Source organism: Netta rufina (genome assembly GCF_964035555.1).
Source record: "Netta rufina genome assembly, chromosome: 5".
Lineage (NCBI taxonomy): Eukaryota > Metazoa > Chordata > Aves > Anseriformes > Anatidae > Netta > Netta rufina.
In genome coordinates, this window is record NC_140128.1 from 9050438 (window position 1) to 9066268 (window position 15831).

The 15831-nt window shown below is 47.5% G+C and overlaps 1 protein-coding gene across 1 annotated transcript in view; it reads left to right on the plus strand.

Moving 5' to 3' along the window:
• The first annotated feature begins 319 nt into the window (after nt 1–319).
• The window catches only part of LGR4 (leucine rich repeat containing G protein-coupled receptor 4), a 73461-nt gene continuing 57949 nt past the window's right edge, over nt 320–15831 (plus strand). The window contains exon 1 of the mRNA XM_084286923.1: nt 320–782. Coding sequence (XP_084143049.1) covers nt 592–782 — 191 coding nt within the window. The 5' untranslated portion in view covers nt 320–591. The remainder of the gene's footprint in view (nt 783–15831) is intronic.

Consider the following 15831-nt stretch of genomic DNA (forward strand, 5'->3'; position numbering starts at 1 on the left):
GCCTATTGGCCACACTTCGCCTGCGCTTTGCATATTCACGACCCGCCGGCCAATGGGGGCGGCGGGGCGGCCGCCTCATTAGCATACGCACCTCGGCGCAGGGCGCACAGCAGCAGCAGCCGCCGCCGCCGCGGCTCGCAGCCACCCAGGGCCGGGAGGGGCGGGCGCGCCCCGCAGCCCCGCCGCAGCCCCGCGCCGCTCGGCGGCCGCGCTCCCTGGGGACCGCCCCGCGGCACCCGGCGATGGCCGCCCCCGCGCCCTACCTGCGGGGCTGAGCCGGGCCGGGCCGGGCAGGGCAGGGCAGGGCAGGGCAGGGCACGGCGCTGCATGGGGCGGGCGCGCCGCTGAGACAGCCCCAGGGCCGCGCCGCGCCGGCCAGCAGCGGGCTGGCGGCCGGAGGAGAGAGCTTTTTTTTTTTTTTTTTTAAAAAAAAAAATATTTATTTCTGGTCGTTTCCGTGCTTTTAATTTTTTTTTTTTCATTTTTATTTTATTTTTTTTTTTAGCTATTGTTTTCGTTATTCTCGCGTTTTTGCGGCGTGCCGAGCCGTGCCGTGCCGTGCCGGGGCGGGCGGGCGAGGGGGGGCCGGCGATGCGGTGCCTCCTCGCTCTGCTCGGCCTCGTCGCATGGGGCCCGGGGAGCTCGGCCGGAGGGCCCGGCGGCGGGGCCTCCCCCCCGCCCTGCCCGGCCGCCTGCAGCTGCGACGGGGACCGAGGAGTGGACTGCTCCGGCAGGGGGCTGGCCGCCGTGCCCCCGGGACTCAGCGCCTTCACGCACGCCCTGTGAGTGGGGACGGGGGGCGAGGGGCGGGGGGCTCCGCCTTGAACCCCGGGCAGGTGGAGGGGGACGGGGACGGGGACACGGGGACCCCCGGTGGTCGCCGTGTGAGCGCGGCTGCCCTCGGGCCGGAGCCTCGCTGCCTTTGTTCGGCGGTGCCTGAAGCCCCCGGGGGCTCCGGAGGCTGAGCGGGTCCGGGTTTGCGCCCCCTGCCCGGCCACGCTCCGGGAGCCCTCCTGCGAGCCGCCCCCCGGTGTGTCCGGGGCTGGGAGGCCTTACCACGAGCCTCCTGTGGTCCCCCCCAGGCTGCTGCCCCATGGCAGGAGCTATTTGGGGAGTATTTGCCATACACCGTGTTTGGGTGCTGGGTTTATGGCTCCCGCGCCGTCTGGCTGCCCTGTGGAAAGGGATCGGGCTGTCCCTGCCTGCCTGCAAGATGGCATTTGCTGGGTAATGGCACAGCCAACACCCACGGCAGATAAGGTTGCCAAAGAGTTTCAGGTGTAGCTTCCTACTTTCCCAGCAGGTAGGTGCCCAGAAGGCTCCTGCTCTGGCTTAGGGCCAAAGCGAGAGGGGACACACATGCACACGTACACGTGGAGGGGTGTTTGTGTCCGCCGTGGGTGGCCCAGTTTGGAAACAAGCAGCTCTGTGGCCATCTACTGCTGTGGCCTTGGAGGATCCCCATTTGCGTCTTGGTTCTTGTTTCCTCGCTTGCAACATGAAAAACTGGGTGCCTTCGTGGCACTTCTGCGCCTGAATACGCCTCTGTTGCGGCACGGCTGCTGGAAATGTAGGGTAGGCACAAAACAGCTTTGTAGGCCCTAGAAAACTCACCTCTGAACCTGCTCGGGCTGTGCAGCTTTGCCAGGGAAGCTGAATTAGCTTGCGTGGAGCAAATAAATAAATAAATGGATCGCACCCCCTAGCTGACACGTTGGTGTCACGGCCAAGTGTCTCAGCGACATGAAGAGAAGAAAGCTGCTCCGTGCTCCGTGCCTGGCAGCACAGCTATGCCAGGAAATCCCCTTCGCGTTGCTGTGGGGCTTTTTTTGATTATAGCCATGGCAGCAGAGAGTCCATGGCGTGGAGATGGCTGCAGGAGGGCAGCAGGGAATGGGCTGCGATACCAAGGGCCAAGTCGTGCCTACGTTTTTTGGCTTTGGCCAGGAGAGCGACTGGGAGCTGTTGCTGACAATTAACCCGAGCTGGCAGCCAAGGGCTTCCAAGGCAGCAGAGAAGCGTGGAAGGGAGCTGGTATTTCTGTTTCACTACTCGTGTTTTAATTTCCCTGCATTCATTTTAATAGCTTAACATAACCTCCACTCGCATTAAGGCAGGCGGCGACTCCAGCGGGGCCTCGGGAGCGTGTCCCTTGGGACTCCCGGCCTCGCTCTGTGTTTCCTGCATGTTCCTGCCCTTTGGTGGCTGGTGGAAGGTCCAGCAGACCTCTGGGGGGACGTGTGCTGAGCAGGGAGGCCCGAGGAAAGGAAGGCCAAGGTGTGCCCCTAGCCAGCACCTCGCCTGGTGGTGGTGCTGGGAGGTCCCTCAGGGGGGTGGCAGGGGGCTGGTGGTGGTGGGAGGGGAGGAACGGGGAGGACACCGCCGGGGTAATTGCCTGGTGCTTGTGCTGGAGGTGGCCATTGGCTCTGTGTAATTTAGGTGGGTGTTTATGTAACGCTTAATTACCAGCTGCCTGGCTCTCTGTTTACGAAGGCTGTGATTTTATTTTGTTGCAAAATAACTGTCTGACAAGTCGATACGCAAGAACGTCCAAGTGTTTTGTTGGCTTCGCTGATCACTGCTGTACGTTCCCCATCTCAGCTGTGAGGCTTCGTGTCCTGTGTGCCTGAAAACCTCCGCGGTCATGGCAGGAAGTTACGGCAGGGCGTGCTGAGGGTGCTTCTGCTTCCCAAGGATGCCTGTCCTCGAACTGAAATCCCAGTTTTGGGAGGCTGATGCTTATGGGAGTGCTCGGCAGGAGACAAAAAGCAGATAATCCCAGATAATGGCTTCAGGGACGTCTTAAATGGGCCTGGCTGTTTCAGAGGCTTGCCTGACAGCCGTTGGTGGTGCAGTCGCTTCGCAGGGCCTGCTATTATATTTGGGGCACTATAAATATGAAAACATTGCAGATAACTTTATTTCTAGTGCCTCTGATGAACTTGTCCAGGATTTCCCTCCCCCCATTGCCACTCCCTTAAGTTTTCCCAGTGGCAGGGTCCATGGCTTTCGTTTTTCTTCCCTCGAGTTGTGAAGGGAGTGCTTTCAAGCCCCTGGTCGCTCTGAAGTCTCAACGCTTCTACACGATGCTGGGCACAAATGCTGGAAGTGGCACACTTGTTTATGCTCTCTGCCACCCTCCCTTTGTGAAGCAAGCCCACAATCGCTGCTTGCTTTTGTTTTAAAAGCTCTCCAGTTTTGCTGGCCGTGTTCTAGTGTCACCTCCTTCCAAGTCCATTGCCTCTCAAAACCCTCAAATCTCCTTTATCCACTTCTCCCATGAAGGATAGACCTCTGCAGGACGAAACAGTCCTCTCGTCTTTTGTTTTTCCTAACCCATCTAGCCTACTGCTGGCAGCCTTTCTGCGTGCTGTGTTGTGCAAGAGCTGTGTACGATCAAGGTGTCCAAGTTCAGAAGGATCCTGTTTTAGTCATTTTGTAACATAGGCTGGTTCAGCAACTGCAGAGAGCTGATCGCCTTTTCAGTTTACAGACTATGCAGAAATACCCCCGCTGTCTCACGTTTGTGTTAATTTCCTGCTGTGTTTATGTATAAATGGCAAAATTATATGGTTCTGTTTGGAATCAGCAAAGCTGGAGTGTTTTGGTGTCTTTCCTTCTGGCACTTGTATTTTTTGTAGAGCAGCAGTGCAGCACAGCGGGTGGATGTGAGACGTGGCCTCCTAATACACCAGGCACCAACGTGTGGACATTGAGCATCCCCCTGTTGTCAGATAAGCACGGTCAAGACCTGGCTGGGGTTCTGCGAATGCTGTCTCGCAGAGTGGTTATGGAGAAGAGGAAGGATGTCCAGACACAGCCTTGAGTCTGGAAAATGTAGCATAATTGCTGCCCTCCTGAGATAGAGAAGCCTTATCGAATTAGCTTTCGCAGTTGCACTGTCTAGGTCTCTGCATTCGCTGTATCCTGGTGTTAGGATGGCAAGGAACAAAACACTCATTCTGTCTTTTGAGAAATGTGATTTCCATAACTCTTCAGGAAAGGTCATTTTAATGTGTTTGTTTCTGTTAACCATCAGAAACCTTGTTACCCTGCTTTACTAACCCTCGGTGCTGGTGCAGCCCCACCTCCCTGGCTGGTGCAAAGGGACAGATCCCAGCCCTAAAGCTGGCAGGGGCTTTGCCTGTCCCTCATTTTGGAGGCGCTAAAGGTGGCTGTGTGCACCTTTCAGCTATGGCACCTCTCCGGTCCCTGTGCTGCCACCATGGCGTGGTGACACGCAGCTGGCACGAGGGGACCGGCTCCATCTGCGTGACGTTGGGCTGCTGCAGGCGGGAGAAGCGGTGCACAGAGAAGTGAGGTGGTTGTTTCAAAGCCCGTTGCATATTTTTGCCCTTTTCATGTTCTCTGTTGGCAGCAAACTTGATGTTTGGCCGCTACCCCTCTTTTCCTTTTCTTCCTCCCTGAAAAAAAAACGCCAGTGCCCCACCGTAACACATAATTTGTCAGGTATTTGGCGTGTGTTTGATATGTTGAGCTCATTTATATCAGCAATATGTCACTTCTTGTTTGGTGCTTACTGGCAGAGACTCATAAATGTGACTTGGGGGAGCAAATACTAAGTGTGGAAAAAAAAAAAAAAAAAAAGGTTGGACTTTAGTGTAAGCAGGTTTATGCTAGTAAATAATTAGCTAGTTCTTGAGAGGAATTTACTAGTAACTATCTGCTTGAGATGGAAAATATGGAAGCTGTAATATAAGGACTCAAAAACAAAACAAAACCCAAAGAAACCTCCTCCGCAAGGATCTTTATTTGTTTTGTATTCTACATCTAAGGCAGCAATTTTTGCAGAACACAAGCGCTTATTTACCCAGAGAAAATTACTGGCCTAGATTTCGGAAGGGCTGAGCACCCATATCTCGTTTTAGAGAGGGTGGGAGCTGCTGGGCTCGGGGAGGGTCTCTGAGCGTCGGTCGTGCTTTTCCCTTCCCTCTTCTCTGCCACCCCTGTGCTTGTTCCTAAAGATCTCCCTCCTGTTGGGAATGGGTACGAGCTGATGTGTTTATGGGCTGGGGAATCTGCAAACAACCCGTGTTTGCCTGCTTAGTGTTTTGCAAACAAGCAAGGGAGTGAAATGGACGGGGCTCGTTGGCTTCGGTGCTGTGTGTGGGGCTCCGTGGCCAGCAGCTATCCCACCGGGGTCCCAGTGGGGTTTAGGCTGTGCCCTTTTGCTTGGGGGCCTGGCCTTGGGGCTCTTCAAGGAGGAAGTACAAAGTCGAATGCAGCCTGGGTGAAGAATCTGCATGATCCTAGAAACAGGAGACAAAGGTCGGAGAAGACACACACAAGAGGATAAGACAGGAGAAGAAGCCATCCCGACGTGATGAAAATGATCAAAAGAAACCTGGAAACAGAGGCTGAGGATTTCAATGTTAGGAAGCCTGTGTTAGCAGAGGTTTCGAGGGCATTTCCAAATGTTAGTGGTCCCCGACCACCCTCCCTACCTGGAAGACTGCTGCAGTGGTGACCCAGGGGTTTGCTACAGGGAAATTCTCTTCCGTAGTTTTTCATACCTGCCTTTCAAGTACTGCTGCAGTTTTCTGATAAGATATTCTCAAACTGTGGTCAGAAAAGAGATTTCTGCTCATGTGATATTGGTTCTTAATTATTTCCCACCGCGCAGGTGCCCTACAGAGCCCTTCTGGGAACACGGGCGCAGCTGTGAACACTTCCTCTGCTCACACAGAAGCAAACAGCTCAGGGGGTATGGGATGGTGGCTTGGACGGAGGAGAGGAGGGCCTCAACATCACTATATAAATTTCGTCCTTGCTAGGAAATTGTGTGAAAGCCTTTATCAGAATCAGGTCCAGATTCATTTGAGTTTGGGAGCTAAATAATGCTGTCAAGTCCAAACGGAGAGCACCTAGCGTTGTATGTGTTGGTGCTTGGGAAGTGTAATTAAATGATGCAGAAACGGCATGTGATCTACCTGGCAGAAGAGTGGACTTTATTTTTAAAAGTGCTGAGTTACTGCAGCTGTCAGCGCGTTTCACTGAAGTAGAAAGTTTCCAATATTTTCAAATCTTATGTCATGTATTTTAAAATACATAACTGAAATTGTTGACTGCATTTCAATTTTACTGCTGAATAATTTAACTGTTCCAGGACTGCAGCAAGGCCAGAACTGGCAGAAATGTACTATACTGGCTGAGAGATGGGGGGGGGGAACTGAACTGGGTTTCAGCTTTATCCTGAATTCGACAGCACATTCTGCATAGTCAATAAACTGACATTGTTACTGATATACATTCTGCAGAGAACAACAGAGCACTTGAGTTCGGGTGTCCTTTAAAAAAAAAAAAAAAAAAAAAAAAGTTGAATTACAATGCACAACAGATAACTGATGGCTTTGTGCATGTCAATCAATGTGATAACATGTTTTGGGGGAGAAAAAAGCAGATAGCTGCTCTTGAGCAGGTGATATCTGTGTGTGTGCCCTGGTGGAGCAGGGTCTGACAGCTGTGAAAGATGTTTGGCTTTGGAAATGAAGAACATCACCCAATGAGCTGTTGCCAGCCTCGTTTTCCAGGTGCTTTCTGTATTTACTTTGCATACTCCCCGAGTTACAGGGGAGTCATATTTTTCTTAGGTGGGCCGTTCGCTCATACGGCGTGCCTAGAAATTAGTAAAATTCTCTTAGGTAAGAGAATTTCAGCTATAATTTTTTGTCAACCTGTTAAAAAGCATGTCTTGGTGGTTTCATTTGGTATCTTGTCAGAGGAAAAATGGTCTTCGCTGCATGGCAGAAATAAAATGACTTCCTTCCAGGCTTTCCTTGTTTGTGTTTTGCCTTCCTGTGTAATGAGTACAATTGGCTGAGGACACCTGAGAAGTGATGAGCATGTGGAACATATGGGCAGTGTATTTTGCACCATTGCAAAACATTTCTCTCATTTCTCAAGTGATGCCACTTGTAAGCCTAGCTAGATCTTTGGTACTATAACGCAAGGTAACTCCTGAAACTTGTAAGGTCTGTTGCTGAAATGTGATGCACGGTATGACAGATCTTGTTGTTGTTCAACTCTGTTGTCGATAGCTCCACATTTAATTAAAAGCTTTGCTCTATAACTTTGGTGCCTGTAAGTCCCTGAGACAACGATCTGTGATTTTGACAGCTCTGCCTCAAGGTTTTGACATGGGGAAGATGAGTATTAAGGAGTTTTTGAGTCCGACTTCTTTTTGTCACCTGAAGTTGAGGAAATATTGAAGATAATTATGTTCAGGAGTAAGAAAGCTGTAATGAAAATGAAGGAACTTTAAAATCCAGAAATCAATTCCTGTGAGCCTTACATCAACAGTGCAGGAGGAGCCTCAGACCATCCCTGTGGTCGGGAGGGAGGTGAACAGGAGTGATACAGACGGTGCTGTGTTCGGGGAAGGACTAAAGACTTTCACCACAAGATCAAGTGCTATTTCTTTATCTTGAGGAAGAAATTGAGAGAAATCCCAAGGGAGGTGAACTTGTTGAGAGTGTTGTGAGGAGTGCCCTGAGAAATCAGGCCTCTGGAGAGTAAACAGCTGTCTCTGCAGCTCTCAGATGAATGCTTTATTATTTAAGTATGAGTATTTAAGTGCTGTACTTCCTTCTTTCCTCTCCCCCAGCCAGTGCTGGGGGAACGCTGGGTCTCACGAGGGCTTTTCTTCACCCTGAAATCTTTGAGAAAGTGTGTTTGGGCTTTCGAGTGGTGCACAATTAGCAATGAATCATAAATGGATGTGCAATTTCTGAGGTATGCAGGGGAGGCCTAAACCTGTTTAATTTAGCTTAATGATGCTGCAAGCACAGTTGTGCATTTTATAACCTTGTCCTGTGAAAATGTGTTGTTGTTTGGGAGTTCTCCCATTACCTTCTGACATCCGCATAGCTGCCCATGAATAGCTTGACCCGGCGTCTCAGCGGGGAGACCCGCGTGGCTGTGCTTTCAATAGGCATGTTGCTGACAAAGGAAACATATGGGATGTTTCGTTCCCGTCTCTGCAAGCAGCAGTGGGGCTGTGAGGGCACAGGGCTGGAGGCTTTGGCCTGGTAAGCTGGCCCTGAGCTTTGCGGGGAGCTCGCAAAATGCTCCTGCCAAGGCCCTTGTGCCTCGTGTGGCTGAGGGAGGGGAATCCCAGGTGGACAACGAACCATCTCGGCAGCCAACATCAGTAAGGTGACCGTGTCTCTGAAAGCAGAGGCCAGGTCTCAGAAGCAGCTGATGTATCTGCATGCAGACCTGCCTGTGCTTCTCGGCTTGGCAGGGCCAGTGGATCCAGCTTGGCTCAGCTCCAGCATGCACACGCTTTGAGAGAGCCATCTTCTTTTTCAGGAGGCACGGTTGGAGGCGAGAGGAACGTGTTGGTTTTGAACCAGAGGAGACCTCCTTTGGACCAGGAATTGTGCCTGCAGGTCTCGGAGCTGCACAAACTACGAGCCCTTGAACCTACTGAAGGAAGCCTTGCGTTGTTCAAAAGATCCGTGTGTGTAGGCCCAGATGTTGGACCATGGAGGTTGTGGTGGGGAGGGGAAGGAAAGGACACGATCCCGAACAACTTCACATGTTATGGGGCCTTGCTCTGACAATGTAGCTGCTGCTGGTTTGGACCTGGACAGGCTCCTGCCTTCTGGTAGTTGTTCCTGCTGGTGGTTTTAACACTTGGATTTGGGAAGGGAAAAAAAAAAGAAAATGCATGTGCTAATATTGACCAAACTGTTAATATTTTACAGAACTAGTGTGAGTCTTGTTAGGTGTAGAAAATCTGGGTCTCTTCCAAGGGCAAATGTGCTAGCACTGTGAGTGTTTAGTGGAGACATTACATCTCTTGAATATCTAGGTCAATTATTTATTTAGAATTGACGTGCTCTTCCTTGAAATCTCACTTTAAAAATCTTCAACTAATTTGTTTACGTGTTTTTTGTTCCTGTTTTTTACCACGTTTCCCACAAAAACAGCTCTCTGGTTTCCAGGTCAGAAAATGTGCAGTATCCTGATATTCAGTATTTTTATGCAGGTTTTTGATCTCTTGTGAGGATAATAAATAACAGTTGCTCACTGCTTCAGCAGAAACCTCTGCAGTTGTACTGCAGGGCTAATTTTTACTGGTACAATTACTCAGTAAGAAAAGAAAATCTCTTCAAAAGAGAAGGCTGTCATTTAAATAACACATCAAAAATCCTGCTTGACAGTAGGACTGCATGTAGTGTTGTCTCTTCCTTCACATAAGACAAATTTTTGTGTCCTGATACCATCGTTGGGAGAGATTCCATCCCACGTGGGGTTGACATGTATATCCAAATACCCTGGCTATTTGTTGAACTTGTCTAACCAAGCACATTCCACAGTTCCTTCAGGTAAAGCGGGTCCCCACTGGGTCTCAGTTCATTCAGTGCCGTCATGAAGAGAAAATAGGGAAATAAAAATAATGAACATCAAAAATATCCTTCCCAAAGCCCTTTTTTTATCAAGTTGAGTTCAGTAATGGGTTTCCTGTCTTGCTAGAAGAGGACCAGTTGGTTTCCATAGGCCACGCTGCTGTGCACATCAGCTTGTCCTTGGCCATTGTCTCTTGTCCTTGTAGCTTTTTGTCCATGTAAGGTCAGTTAGTGTAATAAACGCAACAGAAACAAATGCTTCCAACCATGAGGCATGCAATGTGCATGTAGCTTAGTAATCACAAAGTCAAGAAATTCTGCCTTAGCAGGGCAGTATGAAATCATCTTCCTCCATGAGCTTCACTTGTGCTAGCGCAGAATAGGTGGTCATATGTGCCTCATGCTACCAAAAGAAAATGTTTAGCTCCCTTGCTTTTGCTCTCTGATGACCACAAGACGTGTACTTGAACGCCTGAGACTTGAGCATCGTACCCATCCTGTCTGACAGTGGTATCCAAAGCACACGTACTGCCATACGCTCCCATTGCTTTTCTGGTTTGGGGTAGTTTTACAGAACACCATGTTAATTGGCAAACATCTGTGGATATATAAATTTTGCTATGTCCTCTAAAGCCACCTTTCTCTGCCGGGGGTGGAGTCCCCCCCACTTGTTGAGAGAACAACTCAAAGAAGTCTGAGCTTTTTTCTACCACCTTAGAGCAGTAAATATTAGTCATGACAAAAATAATTATGCTTTTGCCTGCATGGAGCTGGACCTGTTGAGTGGCTAAGTACTCAACATGTACTTTACTAAACTAGATGGCTTTTTAAAATTCCTTTTTTCACTGTCCTGTTTGTGTGTTGCAGCATTGAGGACTGCTGGCATTGCTGGGTTATCCCTGCTCTCCAGCCTACTTCTTTTCAACAGGTGCTAGTTGAACATGACTTCCCCCCATAGCTTTTGCACAGTCAGTCTCTGCTGGCTTCTCACACTTTTGAGGTACTGGCGAAACCAAGGATTCTCCATGGTATTTATGATGCCCATACACATAAAAACAAACAAAAACAGAAACAAAAACATTCCAAAGATGATAAATCGGAATTCATTGTGCTCTTATGGAGAAAAAGGACAACAAATCTGTAGTGCCTACAATTGCTCATCTCATTTTAATTAAGTACACTTTTAATTGTGGGTGCCCTTCTTGAACTACTATGCCAGGTTGAAAAGTGGCTTCTGATTTTAAGATAACAGGTGAATCACAGCACAAATCACCAGCAAAGACGCAGAGTATTTTGTATGTGACCATTTTCAATATTACAACAGTCCCTGCACCTCTGATTTAAAGAAACCCTGGAGCAGCAGCATGTTGCTCCAGGGTTGGAGTCCTTCCTGTATGTTGGCAGTACAGAGCAAGGTGTATGTGTGGTGGTGGGGATTGCTGTGCAGGCGCTGTTTGGGTCAGCTCTGTACCTCCACAGAAATGTATTGGCATGTAGAGATACGGTTTGGAAAATTAATCCAAGGGATTTGCTGAAGGGGTTAAGAGGCAAGCAATTATGAAGTTGTTAAGTTTTGTAAAGGAAGCAGAACAGTTCTTGCAGCACAACAGCATTAGCAGACAATTCTTTTGAGGCCGATAGGAGATCTCTTAACAACGCATATCTCCAAAAATGTTGGGAAAGCCTTAAGGTTTGTCTACTGTGAACACTTTGCTTCTCTTTTGAAGCTCGGACTCGCAAGCACGGGTTTATATGGGATTTTCTTGTTAACCTTTCAGTTCTAAATAGTCTCTTTTAGATTTCCCTGAACTATGTATGAACGCATACTCTGTATGTGCTTTATATTTTTAAAAGCAGGTAGGGCATAGTTTATTTTCAGAGAATATATGCAGATCATCCAAGAAGCTTCAGTGAATAATAATCAAGTGTTTGTGTAATTAAAAACGCAAGCAAAGCCTACTCCGATGCTGTCTTGCCAGCAATAAGGCATTGCTAATGCCTTGGAAAGGCTCTTTGCCCCAGATAACGCAACTCACATAGAAGGAGGAGATTCTGTTGCAGCTTTCCTTCACAATCTTTTTGGGTTGTTCAAATGACTTTCATTAAGTTTTTGCACAATAGCCCAAGGCTTTTGAGGAACTGCTAGGCTGGAAGCTCGTCACACTTGTTCCCATATGTTGCAGTCATTTGAAGAAGGCAGTTTCCAAAACACAGTGGTGGTTGAAGCACAACCAGCATCTTAAACGTTGAAAATCTCGGTCACATTTTAAGTATTTTTAACTGTTGAGAAGATGCTATCTGGGGAGAGATTAATGAGCAATAAGTAAACTATGTTGGATCCGGGCTTGCAGAATGCAGTTTAACTGCTTTAGGTTTCAGCACACTCGTTTAATTGCTGGGTTACTGCATGTTTTCTCTGGGGGGTGGAGGGACGTATATATGTGTGTGTGCAGGGGAAGTGTATACATTTATACAAAGAACACGAATTAACTTTGGGGATACTGTGCTTGTGTTGCCTAAACAATCACACTTTAGATTACCACTGCCTTAATTTCCTTTCAAGAAAATTGTAGATAGGTCTTGCTATCGCTTACACTTGATTACTTCAGAGTTAACTTCCCCTGTGTGATTTAACATGCATGAGCTTAATTATTCTTTTCTGGCCTAGGGAGAGATTTCCTTCCAATAATTACCTTCACTGCCCTTTACCCTTCTGCACAGGAGTTTGTTTGGAGAGCTGTAGTTGCTCGGTAAGCAATTCCAAACACGGCAGTGCCTGAAGCTGTCTTGGAAACATAATTTATACCTTTTACATTGGGTGTTAAGCTTCATTTCACCGAAGCACAACTACTAGGTGGAGAGAATTAGTGAGTTTTAAACGTTTCTCTCTTCTCTGAAGGCAGTACGTGTTCACCAGAAAAACACTAGTTTGTACCTCCCTTTTATACTGTGGTGGGGTGATTCAGGTAAAAAGGAAGGGAAATATAAATTAGCGACTAACGTCTATTAATTCAGCCATTTCTTTTTACTAGCAACTGCTGTTTAGTCATATGCTATTTAAATGTCAAAAGAGAATGACTCCTTATGAGCTGGATGTGATGCAGTGTTGCCAGACTGATTGCTCCTGTGATAGCAAAGAAATACATATTTAATCTGGTGGAAATTCTCAGGTTTATATCTTTCTGATTGCTCTGCATACTGCCCTTCCTGATACGTAGTATGGAGGGAAAAAAAAATACAAGTGGTAAAGATGGGCAAAAGTAAAGCAGAGAAGTTCTTTGTTAAAATCTTTTTATCTTAAGTCAGTGGTAGTTGGAGGAGGCATGACTTCTTGATTGTTTCTTGGAGTGGGTGGTACAGAATTGGTTCGAAGAGCTTTGTCCTCTGCAGCTTGTATTAGTCTATACACTATACAAGATACTGCCTGATCCGTCCAAGGGCTGTGGATGCTGCCTTCTCTGCCATGGTCACTGTTGTAGTCCATACGTAACTGTTTTGTGGTAAATAGAGTAAAAAGCAGCAGAAATACCTTTCAGATTTGGTAGTGACTCTGAGACGTGTTGGTGTTTGTTGTAGGATCTGACACCATAAGTGCAGAGTGCTAGTTCAGATCTGCTTTCCAGCTTTTACAACACTTAACAAATTAAAAGACAACCGTGTTCACCAGTCCCAATAAAACCCTTTCACCCTCTTAACTTCTGGGGGGGTTAATTTTTTAGTAGTGTCTTTTCACAGTTTTGCTGGCTGTAGATTGGAAAAGCTGATGTGTTGATGGTAGTAAGGGATGAACTTGGTAATGAGGGAGACGGTGCGTTGCTAGCCCTTAGGTGTCCCTACCTAGGGCAGGTTTTGAGCTGCACGACAAGTTTTGCTGGTCCCAGCTTACTGATTCAGTAAAACCCAGTCTTTAAAGGGAGAAGAAGCCAGACTGGATTGAAATACATGTAAGTGAGAGCAAGGAAAACCAGATGTCTTTATTAATGGAGATTGGGATATGTGCTTTGTCCACCTCGCATCATCCTTTAGAGTTCTGTCTTAACAATAACATTGTTTTTCTATCAAAACATAATTTATGTTCATCAGTGGCCTTGAGGTAAGAACTGGGGTGTGTTTCCCTGCCCATGTGATAGTTATCATGGAGCAGGAACACGGCCGTGTTCTTTGTGCAGAGAGAGCTGAGGAGACAAAGGTTTGCAAGTCCAATTTTCTCGTTTGGATTCATCTGCCGAATGCTTGCTGCCAGGAAGATGCACATGCAACTTCTGGCTACAGGCAGGCTGGAAATACAGACGGATGAGTTGGTTGCCTTTTGTGGGTCTCTCGCTTTTCCATCACACGTGCATTAGATGTGTTTACATTATTAAAAAATAAAAATAAAAATTGATCCTATGTACATGATTAAACTTGACAAGCCTTAATCTCTGTTGCAAAGAGTGTGGGCTAGATAGTTCATGTGGTAGGTCTTTGTTTCTCATGTAAATACTTGTGATGTTATATTTGCATTAAGTATGCTGTTTTTCTCTTGACAGTTTAGTGATAAAAATCTACTGTTTTAAATATAAGTGTAGTCATATAAGTACTAAGAGCAGTGTTAAACTGAAGAGAGAGATTGACCTTTTAAAGAAAATAACTAGCAGTAAGTGCTTCTTTGACCTTGTTTGTTTGTGACGATGGCAGGCAGTGGCTATCAGTTTTTGTCTGAGAGTTTCTGAGAAAGATTTCATTTGCTTTTATGATTTTCTTTTAAAGAAATAGAAAATACACTAACAGTTCTTACTTCTTTAGGTTCTTGGGTCAGCAGTAGTAAGCGTTACTATCTTACTGATATTAGGGGAGAATCCAGAAGTGCAGAGCTCTACTACTGAATTGGGTTAGCACAGCTAATCAGTTTGGGCTGCGATTCCTGACCAACCAAGTCTTGCTGGCAGTTTCCCCTGATGTGTGGGCAGCTGTAGCAGCAAACCCTGCCCGTGCTGATACAGCTCGTTCTGCTTGGGGTGGCGGGGCACCGAGTGGGGACAGAGGGATCCTGTCCTGGTACAAGGGCAGCTTTGCCAGTGTGAGGAAAGGGACAGTCCTCTGCCAACCAAGTCTTGGTTGGCTTTTTTACACTATATTGCAGTGGCATGTGTTACCTCCAGTGAGAATCTGTGTGCCTCACTATGCTGTATAACACGTAGGGGGTTGGTTTTGAAATGTGTTATATCAGAGGCTCTCGTTGAGATATTTGTTGTAGCGGATGCATTGGATGCACTTGGGATGACACTTGATGTGCCTTGCTGGAATTGAAATTGCTGTTCTTTCTGGCTCTTGAACTGCTCTGGTAAATAATGACTGGATTTGCCAATAACACAACAACGTGAGAGCAAACTCCTGCTTGACCGATGTTGAAATACCATCAAGGCCAGTGCTATAACAAGTTGTGATAAAGGTTTGTGGGCAGGCTTCCTAAAGATGTATGCTTGAAGTTAGGCCTTAAACCAAATCATGCATATATATATTTTTTTCTTTTTCTCTCTTATTTTTTGGAAGAGCTATGCCATTTTTTCTTGCAGTAGAAGAGAGCAAGAACGCTGTGGGGAACAGGTGATAGTTGTGTATTATTTGTTGGGCCTTAAATCAGCCATCTAAGGCTGATTTAGATGTCATTTAAGGCCTGAGCAGCTTGTGGGATGAGCTTTGTTAGCTGTTGGGTCTACCTTCTGCGCCTGCTGTCCCTTCCCCTCATCACCTCGCCACTTGGTGACCTGCCAAGCAAGCTCCTATGTTGACTTGTCACTCAGGCTGGTTTTGGGTGGAAAAGGGCTGGATGTCCTGTGCAGCCTATGCCCATGAGGAGGATAGGGGTTTTCTTACAGCTTTTATGTTTGCTGTTTGGGGGAGAAGTCCTTTAGGAAAGGAGCTGCTGTTTGGTCTAACATATACTAAGTTTCTGTGGCTGTAAAGAGTTAAAGGGGCTGCTTAGCAGAGACTGCCTCCACTGCTGCAAAGCAGCTGTGACGTGCTGCTCCACACAGAAACGCTGATACTCCATCGGTTCGGTTGTACCTAATGGAATCCAGATGACCTTCATCTAGATCATATACAATATCATATACAAGCCCGCACTGAGTCGCCTGCGAGGCCACCAAAACCAGCAGGGCCTACCCGAGTGTGGACAAGCGCTGGTTTTTGGGCAGTGCCAGCGCTTGGCGTTGCGGTCCCAAGTCTGCATCCATATCGCAGCAGCTTCCTCATCTCCCTGGGCCCAGGGATACCTCAGCCCCATCCCCGCCGGTTGCCTGCCTTCTGGGAGCTGCTGCCTTGCGGTGGATGTGGGCGAGCTGCTGCAGCTATGTCACGTTTATGACCGGCTGTATTTTATTTTTTTTCCCCCCTTAAAATAGCGAGGAACGCAGCGCCAAGAGGGGACGCAGTAAACTTGAACTTCTTTTTATTGCCGATAATATTTAAAAGC